The sequence below is a fragment of the Engystomops pustulosus genome, chromosome 8 (genome assembly GCF_040894005.1).
Source record: "Engystomops pustulosus chromosome 8, aEngPut4.maternal, whole genome shotgun sequence".
Taxonomy (NCBI): Eukaryota; Metazoa; Chordata; class Amphibia; order Anura; family Leptodactylidae; genus Engystomops; species Engystomops pustulosus.
Window position 1 is genome coordinate 91882418 of NC_092418.1, and position 23853 is coordinate 91906270.

A 23853-nucleotide genomic window follows, 5' to 3' on the forward strand; every position below is an offset into this window, starting at 1 on the left:
TCCAATCAATACTATGGGAACATTGGAAAATGCCTAGAACAGCACTCACGTATCCCTGGCGCTCCCATTTACAGTCCGAGAGTCATGAGATTGACGGAGATAGCCAAGCCCTGTGCTCAGCAATTTCCATCACTCCGACATAGTATTGAAAGAAGCAGCATGACACATGCTGGACCTGCTTTTCAGAAGACAGCCATAAATCTTATAGCCCCTACAAGTCTGGAATCACTTCCTACATCTGAAACTAGAATGAAGCTTTTTGGGTAATGGAAGATGTGGCCCTTCTGCTACTTCTAGTGGTTTCACAACCCTCTGGAGGACATTCAAAAATCCTGAAATGGTGCTTGTGTACATGTGTATTGAGAGCAGGAACAGATCTATGAGGATTTCATGGGTGAAGGTCCTTCTCAGTATAACATTTGGCGGGGGTTTGGGGGACCATGGGCCCCCTAGAAGGCTTGGGCTCTGGGCTACCACTCAAACCGCCTTTATTAAAATCCACTACTTCTGCTTTTTCATTCACTTGTGATAATGTGACCCCCGTTCTTGTAATTGGCAGGGGTCTATTATTGTGATCTATGGGGTCCAACTGCTGAGATTGGGTTGCTTTCCCCTTTCCTTTGGAGAGGGGATAAAATAATGCTTGTCACATCCCCTTTATGATAATAAATGGTAATTGGTAGGAGTGGTGGTTGAAGACTCCCACTGATACTGATATCGGTGACCTATACTTAACCTGGGATTGTGTCGCACACGATCGGATTGTGTCATAGCTGCTGGTTTTTAATGCAACAGAAATGGGGGGGGGGGGGGTGCCGTCGGATGATCCGACTGATTCGGATTGAGCGCGGGATTTAACTTTCAAATTGTGTCGCAAGATCAAGCACTTACCTGCACCAGGAAGAAGAAGGTGAACTCCGTCAGACCTGAGTCGGGAAGCGACACATGCAGGAAATCGGGCGCACAATCATAGTGAATCACGGCAGAGTGCATGATCGTCGGGCAATGCACTTTTGGGGACCGCGCAGGATGGGTAAGTAAATGTGCCCCAATGTACACTCACCGGCCACTTTATTAGGTACACCTGTCCAACTGCTCGTTAACACTTAATTTCTAATCAGCCAATCACATGGCGGCAACTCAGTGCATTTAGGCATGTAGACATGGTCAAGACAATCTCCTGCAGTTCAAACCGAGCATCAGTATGGGGAAGAAAGGTGATTTGATGCCTTTGAACGTGGCATGGTTTTTGGTGCCAGAAGGGCTGGTCTGAGTATTTCAGAAACTGCTGATCTACTGGGATTTTCACGCACAACCATCTCTAGGGTTTACAGAGAATGGTCCGAAAAAGAAAAAACATCCAGTGAGCGGCAGTTCTGTGGGTGGAAATGCCTTGTTGATGCCAGAGGTCAGAGGAGAATGGGCAGACTGGTTTGAGCTGATAGAAAGGCAACAGTGACTCAAATCGCCACCCGTTACAACCAAGGTAGGCAGAAGAGCATCTCTGAACGCACAGTACGTCGAACTTTGAGGCAGATGGGCTACAGCAGCAGAAGACCACACCGGGAGCCACTCCTTTCAGCTAAGAACAGGAAACTGAGGCTACAATTTGCACAAGCTCATCGAAATTGAACAGCAGAAGATTGGAAAAACGTTGCCTGGTCTGATGAGTCTCGATTTCTGCTGCGACATTCGGATGGTAGGGTCAGAATTTGGCGTCAACAACATGAAAGCATGGATCCATCCTGCCTTGTATCAACGGTTCAGGCTGGTGGTGGTGGTGTCATGGTGTGGGGAATATTTTCTTGGCACTCTTTGGGCCCCTTGGTACCAATTGAGCATCGTTGCAACGCCACAGCCTACCTGAGTATTGTTGCTGACCATGTCCATCCCTTTATGACCACAATGTACCCAACATCTGATGGCTACTTTCAGCAGGATAATGCGCCATGTCATAAAGCTGGAATCATCTCAGACTGGTTTCTTGAACATGACAATGAGTTCACTGTACTCAAATGGCCTCCACAGTCACCAGATATCAATCCAATAGAGCATCTTTGGGATGTGGTGGAACGGGAGATTCGCATCATGGATGTGCAGCCGACAAATCTGCGGCAACTGTGTGATGCCATCATGTCAATATGGACCAAAATCTCTGAGGAATGCTTCCAGCACCTTGTTGAATCTATGCCATGAAGAATTGAGGCAGTTCTGAAGGCAAAAGGGGGTCCAACCCGTTACTAGCATGGTGTACCTAATAAAGTGGCCGGTGAGTGTATATACTGTATTAATTATTGGAAATTGGAAATTTATAGCATAGCCTCAGGATATGCCATAAAGGTTTGATAGAACTGCGTCCTTTCTTTTGATCACAGGGGTCTATTTCTCATAACTTTGGTTAGCTGAGGGGGCAATACTGGAAGATCTCTTTCCTATTCCCTGAAGTCCCATAGAAGTAAATGTCGGACTACGACCTCTGCACTCACTGGGTATGAGAAAATCTCTGTTTATCGATATATATCTAATACTGGTAATACTGAATCATTGAATAAGTTTGCATAATACAATAAACAAAAGTTTACACAACTATCTTCAAGGACTTTAAGTCCAGCTGTTTTACTAGAGCAGTTCCCAGGATGCCTAGCTTAACTTTGCATCATGGGAAATATATTGGTAACACCTGCAGTGTGAAAAGTTGCTGATTCCTTCCCCAGAGTCCTCTCTGCCTGTCTGACAGGTGCGGCCGTATGTCAGACCACATTCACTTCTGCATATCCTGAGACGGATCCCATATGTCGCTTGATTTGAACTTGTTAATCCCACACATTTGGAACAATGGGAAGCGATAGCTACTTGTGCACTGCAACAATTTATTTTTATCCCAGAGACTAATTCATGAGAAACACAAAACTTTCTGTTCTTTTGAAGTAATAAAAGTTTGTGCCTCGGTAGTTTTGATGTCAGTGTAAATGTGTCTTCAATAAAGACTGTTCTCCAGCGCTATCATGGAGGAGTAAATGGAGATGTGCTGTTTATCCCACACTAAAAGCTGTCTGGATGTAATTACTTTTTAATAAAACTAAGGCCGGGACTTCATCACAGCAAAGCTGAAAACGAAAGACTTAAAACTGGGTACAATGTACAGCTGTGTCACCAAAGGGGCCGGAAGCAGAGGCCGAACTCTGCAGATTTGCCTCCTTGTTGAAGTGTTTATTGGAAGATCATGAATGGGACGTAGGAAACTCGGATGAAAGAGCGGAGAGAAAGAACGAAAAAACATTTGACATGGAAGGATACTTTGATCTCTTGATCCAGCCACTGCTGCAGGGCAGATTTTTAAGGCTTGCTAGGAATACAGAAAAGACCTGAAGATTTCAATTATTATAGGACAGCGTTATAATATGGTGTAAGTAGTGAGCCCACAAGTCACATGTGCAGCTGTGGTAAGAAGGATCAGTGCTCACTCTAGTAGTGGAACACATGGCCCCAATGACAAATAAATAACAAATCAAACAAACAACCAACAATTGACCCCTAGTTTAAGGCAGACCCCTCTGCCCACTGTGACATCTGGTGAAGCTCTCTGGATGTTACTATAGTCCCAGACTGCAATAATCAGCTGTAAGGTGTCTGTAATGAAGTTTTGGTAATAATCCTTGGTCCCATTACAGAAAAATTTTTAGAAACTCCAATTGTCACTGTGGCAAAAAAAAATGTCTGGATCTACAATTATAAAATATACAGTTCCGACTTACATATATATTATATTTAGTATTACAGGCAGTCCCCAGGTTACGTACAAGATAGGTTCTGCAGGTTTGTTCTAAAGTTGCATTTGTATGTAAATCGGAACTGTATACTATATAACTGTAACCCCAGGCAAAAATTTTTTTGGTCTCTATGACTATTGGGTTTTAAAAATGTTGGGTTGTCATAAGAACCAGGATTAACAATAAATCTTAACTACAGACACATTTAATAATGGTTACAGCTGATTATTGTAGCCTGGGACTAAAGTACAGTAAATTACCAACATGCAGAGGTCCGTTTGTAACTAGGGGTCGTCTGTAAGTTGGGTGTTCTTAAATAGGGGACCACCTGTATATAAAATATATAATCATAATATTATCTGTCATTTTCAATATATGTATTATTTTATATTATTATTCATTCTTATTTAATTATAAACTACAAATTATTATTAAAAGAAATCTGCCATCAAAGTCAAGTATCCATGGCCTTCTTCTTCTAAAATCAACTTTTATAACTATGCTAATGAAACAGAAGGACTCTGGGGGGTGTTACCAGAGGCCCTCTATGCTGCTTTAAAGGCTGTCCCCACTACCACTGTATGAGATTTATCAGACACAGGGAAGTGGAAGTGCTGAAGGAGCAGGGGGAAGGGTAAACAGTGTAACACACTGCAGATGCAGCACAAATATAAGAAGATTACCACTGTCACGGTGCCTGGATCTAAGAGTAAGTGTCCCTGGTTTATCATGATGGATTTTGTTGATGGATTTCCTTTAGGGATTTTTTTTTACAGTTTTGGATTTATGAGTGCTTGTTTCTGGAATTTAATTATTAAATGTCACCGTTTTGGAATATATATAATATATTGCATACATTATATACTATTATACACTATTTTTACTTAAAGGGGTATTCCCATTTCAACAAATAAATGTTATTGTTTGCATAATGAAAAGTTATACAATATTCCTATACACTTTCTATATTAATTCCTCATGGTTTTCTAGATCTCTGCTTGCTGTCATTCTATAGGAAGCTTATTGTTTACTTCCTTTGATGTCACAGAGGGTCATTATATCCCTGATCATGTGATGTCACACAGGTGCACTTCTCTTTATATCCCTGGTCATGTAATGTCTCAGAGGTACACGGCTTGTTGTATCCCTGGTAATGTGATGTCACACAGGTGCATGCCCCCTTATAACCCTGGTCATGTGATGTCACACAGGTGCATAGCTTGTTGTATCCCTGGTCATGTGATGTCACACAGGTGCACGGCTTTTTGTATCCCTGGTCATGTGATTTCACACAGGTGCATGGCTCGTTATATCCCTGGTCATATCTGGTCATGTGATGTCACACAGGTGCGCGACTCTTTACATCCCTGGTCACGTGATATCACACAGGTGCACAGCTCGTTATTTCCCTGGTCATGTGATGTCACACAGGTGCACTGCTCTCTATATCCCTGATCATGTGCTGTTACACAGGTGCATGTCTCGTTATATCTCCGGTCATGTGATATCACACAGGTACACAGTGCGTTATTTCCCTGTTCATGTGATATCACACAGGTGCACAGCTCGTTATTTCCCTGGTCACGTGATATCACACAGGTGCACAGTTCATTATTTCCCTGGTCATGTGATATCATACAGGTTCACATGACCAGGGAGCGGTTTCTATCCACAGGAAGGAAACAATGAAGCTTCTTATATAATGTCAGTAAGCACAGATCTAGCAAACCGTGAGACAATTAGACAGAAAGTATATAAGAAAATTGTAAAACTTCCATCATACAAACAGTAACCTTTATTTTCGACAGCTGGACAACCCCTTTAACAAACAATATTTTTCTACAAAATAAATTGTTTCTGTGTTATTTCATTCCAAGACCCATAACAATTTTATTTTAATGTCAACAATCTGTAGGAGGGATTGTGTCCTGCAGGAGAACGTGTAGTTTTGATTAGAGAACAACAGATTTTTTTTATTACCTTATTGCAGTTATGTTTATTAGGATTTTTTTGTAGCCTCGGGATATAAATAACTGGGAATGTCCAGAGCCCCTGCAATCCACACTAATAACAAATAGAGTATAAAGAGGGTGGACCGATTCACTGAATCAGAGAAAAGAGGGAGAGAACCAAAGTGCGCGACTCAGGTGTAGTATTAGAATAACAGTGGTATAAAAGACTGTTATGTGGTGCTCACCTTGCGGCTTCCTTGTAGCCTTGCATGTAGTATATTGATGTGATGCGCTGCCTGTGGGTCCACGAGGATTAGGCTTCCGATGTTCTATCCCGCGGCTGAAACAGGTGAGTGGCAAGGCTGAAGAATCCACATCAACGGCGCGTCATCACTTGGAAGGCTCTTTATTGTTATTATTGGTAAAAGGAACTACGCGTTTCGGCGCTGTACTAGCGCCTTCGTCAGGTTCAAAACCGAAACGCGTAGTTCCTTTTACCAATAATAACAATAAAGAGCCTTCCAAGTGATGACGCGCCGTTGATGTGGATTCTTCAGTCTTGCCACTCACCAAATAGAGTATAAGCTGACCCGAGTATAAGCCGAGGCCCTAATTTTACCATAAAAACCTGGGAAAACCTATTGACTCGAGTATAAGCCGAGGGTGGGAAATTCATTGGTCACAGCCTCCCCCATTATATAGCCTGCCAGACCGTGTCCCATAGTATATAGCCAGCATTTGCCCCCCAGTATATAGCCTGCCAGCCCATATCCCCCAGAATATAGACAGCCACCTGCGCCCGGAATATACCCAGCCCCCTGCCCCAGTATATAGCAAGCCCCCTGCCCCAGTATATAGCCAGTCCCCTGCCCCCCAGTATATAGCCTGCCAGGCCATATCCCCCAGTATATAGCCAGCCCCCTGCCCCAGTATATTGCCAGCAGCGGGGGAAGCCAGAAAGGTGAGTTTTGATATATTTTTTTACTCGAGAATAAGCCGAGTTTGGGCTTTTAGCACATTTTTTGTGCTGAAAAACTAGGCTTATACTCGAGTATATATGGTGCCTGGCCCGTTAAATAGTTGTTCAATTCACCCATTTTATTAAATACATTGAACAAAATGTTCATGCAGGGAAAAAGTAAGCACGTCCCTGTTAAAGGGTTTCTTAAAGGAAACCTACCACCACAGATCTACCTATTAAGCTAGATCCGGTGGTATGTGCATCTAATGTATGTAAGGATAGACCTTTTTAGGGCTAATCCTTTACTCCACTATATCTTTTATTATCTTTAATTGAGGAATATGCAAATTTTGCTACTCCAGTAGCCTCTTTGATCCACCTACCAGATAGCTTCAGGCTCCTGGTAGCTGCTCACACTCGTTTTCAAGACCGGAGTTCGAAGCCGAGATTGTGCAGCTGTCGGCTTGCGTTCTGCACATGCGCAGAACTCCGGTTTTGCCGACAAGTGCGCACAGATCCTCGTAGCTGCGTGCTGTAGCTATCTGTAGCTACTGGGGCTTGGAGTAGCTGCGCCATGTTGCCTCATATCTGGCTACTCCATACCCCAGTAGACTCTTTAGAAAATTAGCATATTCCCCAATTAAAGATAATAAAAGATATTGGGGCACATTTACTTACCCGGTCCCTGCACGATCTTCGAGGTGCGCTGTCCGACGAGGATGAAGTCTGCCGGGATTCACTAAGACCATGCGCCTGAGATCCTGCATGTGTCGCTTCCCCGCTCAGGTCCGCCGGAGTTCACCATCTTCTTCCCGGTGTATGTAAGTGCATGTCTTGCGACACAATTTGAATTTTAAATTCCGCGCTTAGTCCGAATCAGTCTGGTTGTCCGATGGCCACGCCCCTGATTTGTGTCACGTGAAAGTTGTTGTGATTGCGCCAAAATCCGTTCGGGTGCGCCAAAACCCCTGTTAAATGCTGCCCAAAACGGAAATAGTCGGGAAACCCGGCGGGAATGCGGTCTGCGGACCCTTAGTAAATGTGCCCCATAGTGGAGTAAAGGATTAGCCCTAAAAAGGGTTATCCTTACATACATTAGATGCACCTACCACCCCGATCTACCTTAATAGGTAGATCTGTGGTGGAAGGTTTCCTTTAAGTTTCAACAAACTTTGCACAAATCAATATAACATGAGGAATAATATTCCAATATTTGGGGCCTTAAGTTTCATGGATTCCACATTCTCCAAACTCTTGAAGAACTTCTTAGTTCTATCTCAGCTCTGGGGTATAAAGAAACTAGAAAGATGGAATTCAGCAGAAATTCCAAAAGAAGGGTTTGTGGTCTTCCTATTGCTACTTTTAACACAGAGAGAAGGACAGGGCCTGGATACCGAAAGCCTCTTCTAGTGCAGTGACATCAACTATAGCATTTTATTAGTTTTAAATTTTTTTAATAAATTATACATTTTTTTAAAGTTTTGTTATTATTTTAAGTACTTTCCCCAGCCCATTTTAGCAGGACAATTGCCTTGTTATTATCTTATTTTCCAGTTATTTTTGGGTCTTAAAATTCAAATCCCAAGTTCCAGTCAAGGTTTCTGAACTAAACTTTTTCTCGAAGTTCGTCCAAACCCATCAAAACCAAATTTCATCCGCTCATCCTTATTATTGACATTTAATGAGTTTTCCTAGAGCCAATAGATAAAAGGTGTTTCAAGTAAGGAGGCGAAATCAAAAGTTCAGGTTTTACAGAAACTTATTGGTGCACATTTACTTGCCTGTCCGGAGGAGCTCGCAGAAAGTGCATTGTCTGATGATCATGCAATCTGCCGCGATTCACTAAGATTGTGCGCCTGATATCCTGCATGTGTCGCTTCCCCGCTCAGGTCCACTGGAGTTCACCTTCTTCTTCCTGGTGCATGTCAGTGCTTGATCTTGTGACACAATTTGAAAGTTAAATCCCGCGCACAGTCCAAATCAGTCGAATCGTCCGACGGCCGGCCCCCCGATTTCCGTCGCATGAAAGCCAGCACAGCTGTGCCAAAATCCGATCACGTGCGACACAATCCCCTGTTAAATACCGTTAAATCCCCTGTCACAGCCCCACAAAACCCGAAAACGTTGGAAAGTCTTATGACAGTGTGTCCGCCGACCCTTAGTAAATAAGCCCCTATTGGCTAGTGAAAAGCACACACTAACACAATTCTTCCAGAATACAAGAAATGTTTATTATCTGACAGTGGAATGTATGTATTCTTTCACGAAAATAAAATAAGAAAAATATTATTCTCTTCAAAATCCAGAGATATAAAAAAAACGCTCTTTTGGAGATATAGATGAATTAAAACATATTTGCAGTGAGGAGGATATACCTTACAACATTAGGGCTGCCATTGGGAACTTGACGGGCCCCATAATGACAAATTTTCTACGGCATTCAACACACCCCTAGTGCCAAAGCACAATGTACACATAGGAGCTGATAGAGACTTTACAGAAACAAAAAGAGAACACAATTTAGTGAAACTGCACCAAAAAAATATTGAAACATGTTGAAGTAGTTTAACTATTCCTTACACATTTATTTTGCATTTATTTTATTGTTTCAATTCCTTTATTGTTTATACAGACGGTCCCCTACTTAAGAACACCCAACTTACAGACGACCCCTAGTTACAAACGGACCTCTGGATATTGGTAATTTACTGTACTTTAGCCCTAGGCTACAATAATCAGCTATAACAGTTATCACAGGTGTCTGTAATGAAGCTTTATTGTTTTTCCTGGTTCTTATGACAATCCAACATTTTTAAAATCCAATTGTCACAAAGACCAAAAAAATTCTGCCGGGGGTTACAATTATAAAATATACATTTCCGACTTACATACAAACTCAACTTAAGAACAAACCTACAGAACCTATCCTGTACGTAACCCGGGGACTGCCTGTATTCCATTAAATAACATGGAAAGGTCAACAGTTAAAGTATGTAGGAAATTGGCGCAGTTATATCATATAGCCAAATCTAGCAATGTACAAAAATCCTGTTATCCCAGTAGTGAGCGGAAAATATTCTTACCTTTTTTCGAGTAAATCCGGATTAAACTACAGAAGTTTAGTTTGAGGCAAAAAACGCTCTTCGCTCTGTCAAAGGGGTGAAGACTGATACATCCTCCTCAGGGATGGAGTCAGCAGCTGATAATAGTTTGTAATATTCATCCTCTCCATCTAAAACTTTGACTTGGCTATATAAGACAAGGGGGAAAATGGAACGTTATAGTAAATTACGTAATGAAATAGTAAACTGAGTTATCAAGTGAGGGGCAACAATTATTTAAAGTTTCCTCATTGAACTTCTAATATTCCACTGTGTTAGATGTTCATGTCGTGTACATGATTGGTTAAACTAATTGGTGTTTTATTCCCAGAAACACATGGATCTGAGATACCAGTCATAGCACATGGATCAGAGTGAGTTTTCTAGAAGCTATTCCTTCTTCAGGCTCTGTCTGTGAATTTTCATTCTGCTTTGTTTTTATAGGTGGAGACCTACCTGTTCACTTGAGATGAGCGAGCACTAAAATGCTCGGGTGCTCGTTAATCGAGACGAACTTTTGCCGATGCTCCAGTGCTTGTTTCGAATAACGAACCCCATTGAAGTCAATGGGAGACTCGAGCATTTTTCAATGTGTCATTTTATTGAGAAATAATGTCTTCTGATAAGTTAGCAGATGTATGGAAACATCTGCAATGTGTTCTTCACACATATTGTTCTTCACATACTATTGTGAAGAACACCGTTCAGCACTCGTGTCTTCGGATAAGTTAGCAGATATACGGTACATCTGCAATGTGTTCTTCACTGTGTTCTGCACTGTGTTCTTCACTTAAATGATCCTGTGTTCACTGTTTTCATTGTATTCTTCACTGTTCTTCACTGTGTTTCCTTAAGTAAATGCTCGATCTCAAGCAGGTGAAATACTCGTCCGAGCAACGAGCCATTTCGAGTACACTAATACTCCCCACCTGCTTGGGGAAGATTTGGAATGTTTGTTTCAACGAGTATACTCGCTCATCTCTACTGTTCATCTCACTGCTCCCCTCGCTGCTCCCCTAACCCTCTCCATTGAGCTTCTATGTAATACTAGATCTTAGTTTCTGTCTATATGTCTGGATAACAAGATGCGGATAAGGCAGGAAGCCAAAGAGGACATAAAGCATGTGTTCTCATGATAAGATCTATTACAAAGTGTCTCATATTCACTTATATGTACTAAGTTATAACACAAGCACAATCCCAAAAACCCACAGTATAATACAGGATACATTTGGAACATCTCTGGCCCTGTAGCTCACAGAACCACTACCTTTATGTGGTTGAAATATGGCATTCTTATCTTCAACATGATACCAAAAGCATGGTTCTAGGTACTATAAAGTCCACGGTATGTGCATCCAAAGTGACGACCCCCCTTCTGCCTCCAAAAATTACTCATCTCAACATGTTACTCTTCTCAGCTCATCTACATAGGACTTTTTTAAATATAGGAAACAGGAAACATTTCAGATAAAAGGGGGACTTCTAGAAAGGACATTTCATAACCTGCCTAAGGGGGCTTGTAGTGTAGTGGGTAAATTTTGGCGAAAGTGTCCATTTAAGCTACACTGCTCCTTTGTATCTGGTTGGTCTTATGGAGGGCGTCCTTTTTTTAATGGCTGTGAGTACAAAGTTGCAGACAGTCTGTCTATACTATTAAAAACCAATACACAAAACCTTTGATAAGACCATTTCCCATGCCAGATTTTTGGTCCCATAGTATACTATGCACAACACCCACCTGCTTGGGGAAGATTTGGATTGTTTGTTTCAAAGAGTTTTCATTGCATTACAAACTTGACCACAAGTTCAAAGAGAACCTGCCATTTAAATGTACCCACCCAAAATAATTAATTAATTAGAAATGATGATTAAAAAGCATTGCCCTTACCCCTAAATGGATCCTTTTCATGACTTCAATCAGTTTGTAAACTTATATGCAACTCAGTCCAATCACAATAAGTGAGTCCTGCATATTAAAGTTTACTTGCATTACCTTGCCTGCTTGGTCCCGATTGCCATGTCTTTAGGACATGCTGCTGTATGGAACATTGAGATAGAGCTCTGTTAAATCATTGGGCACTTTATGTCATGGGTGATGTCATGTTAGGTCCTTTACAAAGTAAGATTTGCAATGTCTATCCCATGTATGTATCTAAATGGAATCACAGCAGCCTCTATGAACTTCTACCCTTTCCCATCCTCTATGGAGGCATGCTGTGATTTCATGTGATCAGATACATACATGGGGTAGACATTGCAAATGTAACAGGACTTTAGATGACTTCACCCTTCACAAGATATTAAGTGCCCATTGATGTAACAGATCGTGATGGGAATTACGGCTTTTTAGTGTGCTGGCTCATTAGGCTCCGCTCACTAAGAAGAGTCGGCTCTTCTGGCTCTTAAATATATAATAGGGAGCTGCAGGCCAGTCAATCACCCCACACCACTCCACTTTTAACCCGATTGTATTTGGTTAAAGGGGGCGTGGTGAGACGGTTATGAGTTGGGTTAAGTCAGCCATCTGCTCACTGATGGGAGCCTGCTCCTGTTGTTCACAAACAAGGGCCAGTTCGTTCATGAACAACGCATCACTAGTAACAGAGCTCTCTCAATGTTCCACACAGCAGCAGTATCCTAGCAGTGAGACCTGTCAATTAGGAAAAAGTAGGTAGAGAAGTGCAGTGAGCACTGCATTCCATCACTATCATTGAATTCAAATTAGGTGATTTGCATATAAGTTTACACACTGATTTTTTCAACATTGCAGCCATGGAAAGGATATTGGCAATGCTTTTTAATTATAGCTTTTAATGAAGTATTTATTTTGAATGTGTTGATTTGCCTGTCTGACTTTGCACTAGAAAGAACATGCAAACTGCTTGCACATGTATTTATGAAGAGTTTGTTGCACTATGCCCGACAAAATTCTGCACATAAAGGGACAATTCGTTGTAGAGTCGGACCGTGCACCACATTTACCGTGTCCCGACAGAATTGTGTCGCATGCTCTATGTTAAAGGTGCACCAAAAAAAGTTGGTGCAGAGTGCATTCATGAAATATGGCGCATGTTCTTCATGAATCTGGCGCCCCCTGCCTGCTCCAGCACAGTGCACCAACTTTTTTTGGTACACCTTTAACATAGAACATGCGACACAATAAATGTGGCGCATGGTCCAACTCTGCAACCCTCCACTCTTGATAAATGTGGGCCAAGGTTTCTATGTATTATATCCCTCAGTTGTTCTCTGTGCTGGACAGCTCCCCGTTTTAAGTTTCATTTGAGTTTTTTCATCCTTAACTTACATATTCTGTACTTACAAATCCCCTGCCACTTTTCTGCTTCAAAGAATATTGGAAAAGTTAGATAGGGGCGCAAAACTTTGCTAACAGGGGACCCATTGTAGGAAGTTTCAGACCCTATCTTGACTTTTTCCATCAAGTCAATGGACGTGTTGAGCCAATACTGTAGAAAATGAATTATCGGCCTATATTATTAGGCTGGGTATGATCAAATTCCATCAATCAGCACCGGCACAATCAGGTTTTACTGATGAATTAATATTAATCTGCTGCATAAGAAATCTAATGGATTTTAGCACAGCAGCTGGCTGCATGACTGGAATATGGATTTTTATTGAAAAAAGTGAGTCTGGCCATTACCTGCCTAAATATGATTTCCAGCAGCTATTAACACTCCATCTATAAATTATAAGAGATCTATTTAAAATTATTGGAAAGCTTTTCCCTTCTTTTAAGGTTGCAAGTATAAGGAGTACAACCAATGTTCAGATAACAATCACAGGAGTACGATACAAGGGTCCTTTATATGACTTAATTTGACTGATCTTCAATAATACAAGGTGATCTGGCTGCTTGTTTGGAAGAAAAAAAGGCTTTAAAATTATGCAGATGAGCCTGAGGGGCTCCAGGTTCCATTAACACCCATGGAGCCCAGGGCCCCTCAGGCTCATAAGCATAAGAAGGCTCATAAGCATAAGAAGATAAAAGAAGCACAAATCCTGTCTGAGGGGGCACACACCAGTATGTCAGTGTGCTTGGTTTACAGTCCTTCATTCTGGTGGTAGATGTACTTCAAAGGGCTTTTATACGGTCCACTTATAACGCATATAGGGGAACAGCTTTCATTAATGTCCAACATCCAATATGTCTGTCTGCTGATCACACAACCTATACCATGTAAAATGCCCATAAAAAGACACCTTATCTGTCAGATCATTTCTGCTTTTCTGCCTGACTAGGGTATAATAGAGGGAGCGAAGCTGAGTTCTATGATATATAAGTTTATATAAATTTAACCAGGATTTATGTCCAGATATAACCCCCAGGAGAGACAGTGAGAGTCCTGATTACCCACTTGCATATAATGATTAACAGTGGAAATCCTGATTACCCTACCCAAACACAATAATTGACATTGATAGTCCTCATTTCCCCGCTCACACACAGTGATTGACAGTCAGAGTCCCAATTACCCCGCCCACACACAGTGATTGACAGTGAAAGCCCTTATTACCCTGCCCACACACAGTGATTAACAGTGAGAGTCCTTATTACCCTGCCCACACACAGTGATTTACAGTGAGAGTCCTGATTGCCCCACCCACACACAAAGATTGACAGCAAAAGTCCTGATTGCCCGCCCCCACACGGAGATTGACAGCAAGAGTCCTGATTGTCCACCCACACACAGTGATTGACAGTGAGAGTCCTGATTACTCCTCCCACAAACAGTTAATGACATTGAGAGTCCTGATTACCCCGCCCACACACAGTGATTGACAGTGAGAGTCCTTATTACCACACCCAGTGATTAGCAGCCTTCTCTGTAAATATACTAATACAGGGACAGCTGTTAGTCATCTCCGATTAATGACCTATCCTTAGGATAAGCCAATATTTGTCCCTGACAGCCCTTTAGAGTGGTTGTTCGGTCACAGGACAGGGGCCCAGCAGTATAACCATCATGTCTTAAGAGAATGGGGGTTCATTGTACCTCAAATGCACATGGTGGTAGCAGAATACTGAATCTCGATCAGGGACATAGAGATGAAAAGTGCCGCTCTGTTCATTCTGAGGTACAACAGATCCCAATCTCATGATCCATAGGGGTACCACCATTGGGACCCCCACCCATCAGCAGCTTGGATAACTTATCCCCTATGAATATATGAGAACTTGCTGTGACTGGACAACCCTCTAAAGATTCCCATCAGTCTGAATGCATCTATTTCACCTTTATTTGTATAGACGGGGGTCTCTGCCCGTGTTAGTAACACATCCAGGGGTCTAATATTAAACCATTTCAGTGTTTAAAAACTTCCAATTTTTATAAAAATTCTGTTTACAGTTGTTAAAACGGAGCGCAGATATTTACCCAAGTTTTCTCGGCTTCCGCTTGCTCCCTTGATATTCCAGAGTTCCCTGCGGGAAGGACCAAGAACACGCTTTCAGAAGCCAAGCGGGGAGTCGTTAATTTTTAATTCAAAGTGATTTTGTGTTGAATGCAAGCAGATGCTGATAATATCACAAGTCAAAGCATAATTTTTTTGATCAAAGGGTTCAAGTGAGCCTGATGAAGCATGCATGTTGGTTTTCTTTGATAAACCACATCAATTATTCACCGTGAAAGGAGACATCCTGATATGAAAGCAACAGATAAAGGGTATAGGCACATGTTCCGCCAGCACAGTGCTAAGAGAGGGGATGGAGAGATGGCCTATTACAATGGAGGAAGGAGGGAAAGGTTCTGAAGACATATTAAAAGGAGCAAGCAACAATCCTCAACACCATCGAGTATTTCAGAGAACTCCATATTTATTCAGGCTCCGTATGCATTCCCAATGATTGGTAGAAAACGGGGCTTTTACAGAAATATTGCAATAAAATTATCAGAATGAGCAATTTTATAGCTAGAAATTGTAAGTAAAATATATAGAAAATAGGAAAATATTTCACAATTTCTAAGAGGATTTACTCTCTGGAAGGACAATACAATTTCAGGTTTTATGAGCAAATTTTTGAAAACATTTTTGTATTATTGTCTTCTTTTTTCGTAAAGTATAACTCATTATCCTTGTACACAAGTGTATTTCTTTACAACAAAAATTATTTTGGTCACATACCAAGGGGAAACCTGAAATTTAGTTAATAGTGATATGGGATTCCCCCAAATAAGTTTTATCTGGACCAAATGCTCTATATTGGATGAACATCGGCCAAACCCAACTGAGCAAGGGGTTATATGTAAGCTTGGGATATGCCAATAGGGGGATACCAATTAGCTATTTGTGGTCAGGCCATGTTATTATAAACTGATGGCTCCTTCTTCAATTGAGTTCTAATCATCGCTTGGTTATGCTGAGTGTGCATGTGTATGTCCAAAATAGTGCCTATTTGAACAAGCATTTGGTCCAGCATCAATCTTAAACGAAATCCACTATCAAAATGAAGCATGATAAACCAGAGACACTAATCGATCCAGGCACCGTAACTGTGGTAATCTTTTTACATGTGTTATTTATGGCCTCCTTCCTTCTAACTCGACTTTTAAAATTATGCTAATGAGCCAGAAGTGTAACAGCCTGTGAAGCTACAGCACATATGTGCTGAGGTCCAGCTCATTGATTTCCTTTAATGGCAACAGCTTTTATCATCTGAGCACGGGCCACCCCTACAGCAGGGGTAAATTATGCAGTTTCCAAAAATAATTTGCTGTCCAGCTCTAAATAACAATATCCAAAAAGCCTTTATATAAAAAATCATGGCTGTTTAAAATCAGAGCATGCACAGTGTCTTTAATCATGAGAGAGCTGGAATGCAAACTTTTTTTGGAAACTGCTCAGTTAACATCCCCAGAGTGTCTGGATCTATCAGTAAGTGTCCCTGGTTTATCATGGTGAATTATCAGCTTTACTGTCTGGGGAAAAGAATGAATTGTACATTATGGGGAAGATTTACTTACCCGGTCCATTCGCGATCCAGCGGCGCATTCTCTACGGTGGATTCGGGTCTTCCTTCGGGTCTTACGGCGATTCACTAAGGTAGTTCCTCCAACGTCCACCAGGTGTCGCTGCTGCGCTGAAGTCCGCCAAGTTCCGCCGGAGTTCACGATCCTATTCCTGGTGAAGGTAAGCGCGTGTCCAGCGGCACTTTTTTTTTTTAAAATGCGGCGGTTTCTCCGAATCCGTCGGGTTTTCGTTCGGCCACGCCCCCCGATTTCCGTCGCTTGCATGTCGGCGCCGATGCGCCCCAATCCGATCTCGTGCGCCAAAAACCCAGGGCAATTCAGGAAAAATCGTCTCAAATCGGAAATATTTGGGTAACACGTCGGGAAAGCGCGAATCGGGCCCTTAGTAAATGACCCCCAATGTATAAACTTGAGTATAAGCTACGTTTTTTAGCACAAATAATATGCTGGGAAAACTTGGCTTATACTCGAGTCTATAAAAAAACCCCGTTGTACTCACCTTTCCGTCGCCCCCCGCAGCTCCTCTTCTGTCCTGAGATGCTCCGGCTCTGGGTCCGTGGCCATCGCACACACCATTACGTCAGCAGCTTTCTGACATCATGGTGTGTGTCGATGCTTTGTGCGATGGCAACACGCAGGGACACAGAGCCAGAGCATTGCAAGACAAAAGAGGAGCTGTGGGGGGCATCGGAAAGGTGAGTACAGAATTTATAATTTTTTTATAGGCTGGGCATACCTTGGGCAGGTGCTGCAGGCTATATACTAGTGGGCATAGGCAGACTGGCAGGATACTGGGTTGGCATGAGCAGGTTGGCTATATACTGGGGGGCATGGGTAGGCTGGTTATATACTGGGGGGCATGGGTTGACGGCTATATACTAGGAGGCATGGGGAGGCTGGCAGTATACTGGGTTGGCTGGCAGTATACTGGGGAGCATGGGCTGATGGCTATATACTGGGGGCATGGGCTGATGGCTATATACTGGTGGGCATGGGCTGATGGCTATATACTGGGGGCATGGGCTGATGGCTATATACTGGGGGCATTGGTAGGCTGGCTATATACTGGGGGGCATGGGCTGATGGCTATATACTGGGTGCATGGGGAGGCTGGCAGTATACTGGGTTGGCATGAGCAGGCTGGCTATATACTGGGTAGCATGGGTAGGTTGGCCATATATTGGAGGGCATGGGCTGATGGCTATATACTGGGGGGATGGGGAGGCTGGCTGTATACTGGGAACTGTGAATGGTGGCTATATACTGGGGGAAGGGGCTGCCAGGCTGTATACTTGGGGGTATGGGCAGGCTGGCTGTATACTGGGGGGCATGGGCTGATGGCTATAGACCGGGGAACATGGGCTGGTTGGCTATAAACTAGGGGGAATGGGCTGACTGGCTATACACTGAGGGACAGGGGGCTGGCTAGCTATGTACTAGAGGGCTTGGGCTGGCTGGCTATATATTGGAGGTATGGGCGTGTTGGCTAGCTATATATTGGGTGGAGGCTGTGACCAATGTATTTCCCACCCTATGCTTATACTTGAGTCAATATTTTTTCCATTTTTTGTGTTAAAATTAGGTACCTAATCAGGTTGGCTTATACTTGAGTACATACAGTTTATATTAATTTTACAGGCCCAATTTTCTGTGATCAGAAGGACAGAGGAGATTTACATGCTCCGTCCCAAAACAGGGAGACAATTTAAGCATGTGTATGCTTATAGGAATTGGAGGGGTATCGCTATCTGATGTGTATTTATATGTTTTTTGAAGCTTTACCCGGTCAGTGATACCTTCTTACACTTACATTGATTTGGTTGTAGTACAGACTGTCCTCAGGACTGTTCAATGTCTTGGGCTGGTGACAACGTCTTCTGGTTGTTCTCAACTTTTTTTCAAAATAATGTTCTGTACCTGTAACTAGAGAATTTATAGTCAAATAAATTTTCATTACAAAATCTGCCTGGGCGTTTCTATCATTTGCACTTTATTTATTCTTTAAATGTAAATCTACATAGTGAGTCAAAAGTTATTTTGAAAACCAGAGGTAAAATGACATATCTGATGTATGACATATCTGATGTAACTAATGTATGAGGGGGCCTATATTTTCAGCTATTACCGTAACACGGCCGCTCTTTTGAAAGCCGCCATATTGGATCAGGGGCAACTTTTTCCAATAGAAAGGTGGTCATGTAACATATGAAAGAAGATTAGAATTATCGCAGGAATCGATAATTTGCAATATCTCTTATGGTGTAGAGTTATCAACACAGAAAGTAGTAACAAACCCGGATGTTGGACTAACAAACCTGAACTATGACTTTACCCTAAATTTAAGAAAATTTCTAATAACTAATTAATTATCTTCAACCCTTTAAGAAAAACAAGGCATTCCATAACGTTCAGAGGATAAGGCCCCTTCCACACTAGCGTTGCATTCACGTCAGGGTGCAATGCGTGAAAAACTGACGTTTTTGGCTGCGTTTTTGTTCCATTTTTCCTTGGAGTCATTAGCGTTTTTGAGTTTTTCACGCACGTGTTGTTCGCGTTTTTTTGCGTTTTTGGTGCGTTTTTCGCACGCGTTTTTTAAGTCAATGGGACCATGGTTCGGGAATAAAATGTTTTATTTAATTGAAAAAGAATGTCTTCTGATAAGTTAGCAGATGTATGCAAACATCTACAATCTTTTCTTCACTGTTCCGTGCATATATTATCTCCCGACAAGTTAGCAGATGTGAAGAACAGTGAAGAATAGAATAAAAACAGTGAACACAGGATCATTTAAGTGAAAAACACAGTGAAGAACACAGTGAAGAATAGATTACAGATGTTCAGCACATCTGCTTACTTGTCGGGGTGATACGCGCGGAACGGTGTGAACAAAATAGCATGTGAAGAACAATATATATGTGTGAAGAAGACATTGCAGATGTATGGAAACATCTGCAATGTGTTCTTCACACACATATATAGTGTTCTTCACATGCTATTTTGTTCGCACGTATCTCCCGACAAGTAAGCAGATGTGCCGAACATCTGTAATCTATTCTTCACTGTGTTCTTTACTGTGTTTTTCACTTAAATGATCCTGTGTTCACTGTGTTCACTGTTTTTATTCTATTCTTCACTGTTCTTCACTGTGTTATTTTAATTAAATGCTCGATCTCGAGCAGGGGAATTATTCATGTCACCTAGCAACCCATCCGTTTAAAACGCATTGCACTTGCATTGCACTTGCAATGCTTGCGAGTGCAATGCATTTTTGATGCGTCTCCATAGACTTGAATGGGGCGGGAAAAACAAACGCAAGCACGCGCGTGAAAAACACCGCAAATGAGGGAAGGCCCATTGGAAACAATGGGACAGAGTGCAATGCAAGTTCTGCGCGTCAAAAGCACGCGCAGAACTCGCGCGTGAAAAACGTTAGTGTGGAAGGGGCCTTAGACTTTGCTTGACCACTATTTCTATTCTTCATAATGCATTTTCATGTTGTCCCACCATAAACTGCAACATTTATAGTTGGGAGATTAGACAGTTATGTGTTACTAAAGCATCATCTTTCTGATAACAAGGTACAAACAATGATTCTAAGATGAAAGAGACTATGGAAAAAGCATCGATAATATAATTACCAACCAATTATCAACATAAAAGCTTCCATTCACTACAGATATGATCTGTGTGCGACATAGGAGTCATAGTACCTAGTACCTAGCAAATTGGCTTTACGCGCTATAATTTTGTACAATATAATTTTTTTTTCATTTTTATACAATATAATCACTTGATAATTTTAAAAGGGCTACTTCACCATATATACACTGTCAAAATGAGCTAGGTACAATGTAGTCATATGATGGTATCATATGACTCCATGAAGGCTAAGTGTGGCACATAGGGCGTGAAATCAGATTTCTTGGTGTGCTCCACTAAAATATTGTATTGTAAGGCTCTTTGGTGTTGGAATAGTTCCCCACTGAAAAATGCCAAAATTACTTGGTGGTTTCAGAACAGTCTTAGGCCTTATGCACACAAACGTTCAGCTGTGCCTTGGGCTAGACATACAAAATGCAGCTAACTTATGGCCCCATAAACTTCTATTGTACATGTTTATGGTGCATGCACCACGTCTCACCACACCATGAATGTGTTAAATAGCTGTGTCACAAATTATATAGCAAGTCCTTTTCTTAGCTGGATTTACAACATGGCCGCTCATTCCCTATGGACATCGGTGGGAAGAGCAGTGCTCACCCACCGCTGTCAGAAGGCCTGCAAGCATGGCCACCATGTGTCATGTGGTTGATGCACACTGCTGGCTGGCCCCAGCCCATAAATCATAATGGTAATCACAACTTAGACATACATTGGGGCAGATTTACTTACCCAGTCCAGTCGCGATCCAGCAGTGTGTTCTCCGTCGAGTATTCGGGTCCGGCTGGGATTCACTAAGGTAGTGCGGCCGATGTCCACCAGCTGTCGCTGCTGCGCTGGAGTTCGCCGGAGTTCACCATCCTATCCTGGGTGCAGGTAAGCATGTGTCAAGCGACACTTTTTAAAAAAAAAAATAAAGGCGGTTTTTCTGAATCCGTCTGGTTTTCCGACAGCCACACCCCCGATTTCCTTAGCATGCATGCTGGCGCCGATGCGCCAAAAACACGGGGCAATTCAGGGAAAATCGGCACAAATCGGTAATATTCAGGAAAATAGCGATTCGGGCCCTTAGTAAATGATCCCCCATTGACTGTGTTTTTATAGTGGTTTTCACTCTTTCATAATGTTTTTAATGTTTGGAATTGTGCCTTAAATTGAGGACTGTACAATTTTGCACAATACAAGTCTATGACCTAGCATGTTCTTAGCCCTTTCTAGAATAAAATATGGCTTTGTGTTATCAATGATCTAACCCAACACTAGGCCTTGGGTCACGTTTAGTTGCAGTTAGGAAAGCACAGCAGAGCAGCGTGGCACTAGATACAGAGACACAGGCTGTTCAACACTACCGGGCCAGGACCTGGAATTTGAAAAAACGGGATAGTAACCTAGTCAATGGTTTCCAGTGAGGAACCCTGTACATAACCCCACAGGGTAGGAAAATTGCATTGTTGAGGAGCCATAATTGCATTGGAAGGAACTGTGGAGCCTGATAAAACTTGAAAAGTGGTGATTTTCCTTTATTAATTGGAAATTACATTATTAAAGGGAACCTGTCATCAAGAACAGACACAATAATCCATATTCACACCTCCCTTCCCCACACTGTACCTTTGTTGAAAAGTGCAGTGCAAATGTACCAGCTTAAATTGTTCCCTAAACTTTTCCTGCTTTCGTATGTGTTAGCTCCGGCGACTAGTGCTTAGCTCTGCCCAGCACCGATTGTCCCCGCCCATCTCGGGGTGAGTGTGGTGACAAGATCTGCAGTTTCCAATTTAGACAGGACTTATTGTGTGTTCAGGCTGAGAATTGATGAGTCACTGAACCAACAATTAAAAGAAGAAGGCAGCCTGGAGAAAACATGACTCCTCTATTCAGAAGATGACTCATTTATACTCATTTGCACATCAGAAAACTAACTGTAATTAAGATACAGAGTGGCAGATCATTTTAGGTGATATGGAGAGGATTTTTATATTCAGTATTCAGAAATTACTGAAATGGGAACAAAATATTTAGAAAAGGAACATTTTACCTTTACTATCAGCAGTTTCTTAAAAAAAAACTTCACTCTATAGAATGGTCAATATTAATTGGGAGATCTATAACTTAACCTAACTAGAATGTAGGGCATGACAGTGAGGTCAAGTTAAAAAAAAGCCAGATGCTTAATAGGTTTTGTAATGTGGATAGGGTATAAAAAATTGATTGGTGGGACCTCAACTGATCATTAAAAGGGAACCACCAGAAATCAGAAAACAGCAAGACAGGCCCAGCCAAGCCAGAGACCAGACTTGACCCACATACTCACCAACTATGCCATAACTAGGTTTATCAATCATCAGCCCACAATTAGGCTCAGCCAAGTGACTATTTGTCAAATTTAAGAAGCTGTGGTAGATGGAAGAGTTGGAAGCAGCAGTGGATTATAATATAGGTGGTATGGGCAGTAGACCGGGGCTCAAGCCATCTAGGGGGCCCATTGCCCCCCAAATCGCCCACCAAATTTTATACTGAGAAGGACCTTCAACCATGAAACCCTCGTACATCTGTTTCTACTAGCAATACGCATGTACACAAGAGCCATCTTAGAACCTTTGAATGACCTCCAAAGATCCTGAAACCACAGATTGAAAGGAGGCATAAGGGACACATCCTCCATTCTCCAAGAAGCTGATTCTGGTACGATATGTAGGAAGTGATTCCAGACTTGTAGGGGCTATAATATTCATACAGTCCAGGGCCCATGATAGTCTAAATCCACCCCTGGTTTGTAGCACCGCAAAGTTGATCGGCCACTGGAGCTTGTACCATGAATTCCATGGCCTGCTTAAGTAGGAGTAGATGCAGGGTAGACAACTTCCTTTAAGCTATGTTATGCTTTTTTCAGATTGTTGAATCACCTCATTGGGCTAATTTGTATATTGTACAGTGAAAGTTAATTGCTATGAATTTATATCAAATTATCTTTCCATTCTACCAGATTCTAACATTTCGGATGAATTTTATTAAGTTGAAGGCATGTTTCAACCTTTTTGGCCTTAGCTATTTGTACTTGCCACCAGTCTGGTTGTAGTTTGAAAAGATTTAACGAGGGACCAAGACGGCAGCACAAGTTTTATTAGTTTTTCCATGGTAAGTTCTGTTCCCCAGGCTGTTTGTGATGTCCTCCAAGATCTACAAATCTCTGAGCCTAAACACCTTCTATGTTTTCCCCTTAGATGATGGCCAATTTTAATTATATTTTGATATCATATTAATATTCTTATTTATCTATAGCATGCAATTTTGATTATGTTCTCATTACTTTTGATCTTCATTCCTTAAATTACATTAAGCAGCAGAGCCATCCTAGTCCAGGCTCTATATTACGTATGATCTACTGCTGGAGGCGAAATCATATCAGAGGCAAAA

General features: G+C 41.9%; 1 protein-coding gene across 1 annotated transcript in view; it reads right to left on the bottom strand.

Annotated features, from left to right (window-relative positions):
* The window catches only part of MYO3B (myosin IIIB), a 250467-nt gene that overhangs the window by 25702 nt on the left and 200912 nt on the right, over nt 1-23853 (bottom strand). Inside the window, exons 32-34 of the mRNA XM_072121763.1 lie at nt 18590-18702; nt 15187-15233; nt 9767-9932 (exon numbers count right to left, since the gene is read on the bottom strand). Of these exons, the coding sequence (XP_071977864.1) occupies nt 9803-9932; nt 15187-15233; nt 18590-18702 (290 nt within the window). The 3' untranslated portion in view covers nt 9767-9802. The remainder of the gene's footprint in view (nt 1-9766; nt 9933-15186; nt 15234-18589; nt 18703-23853) is intronic.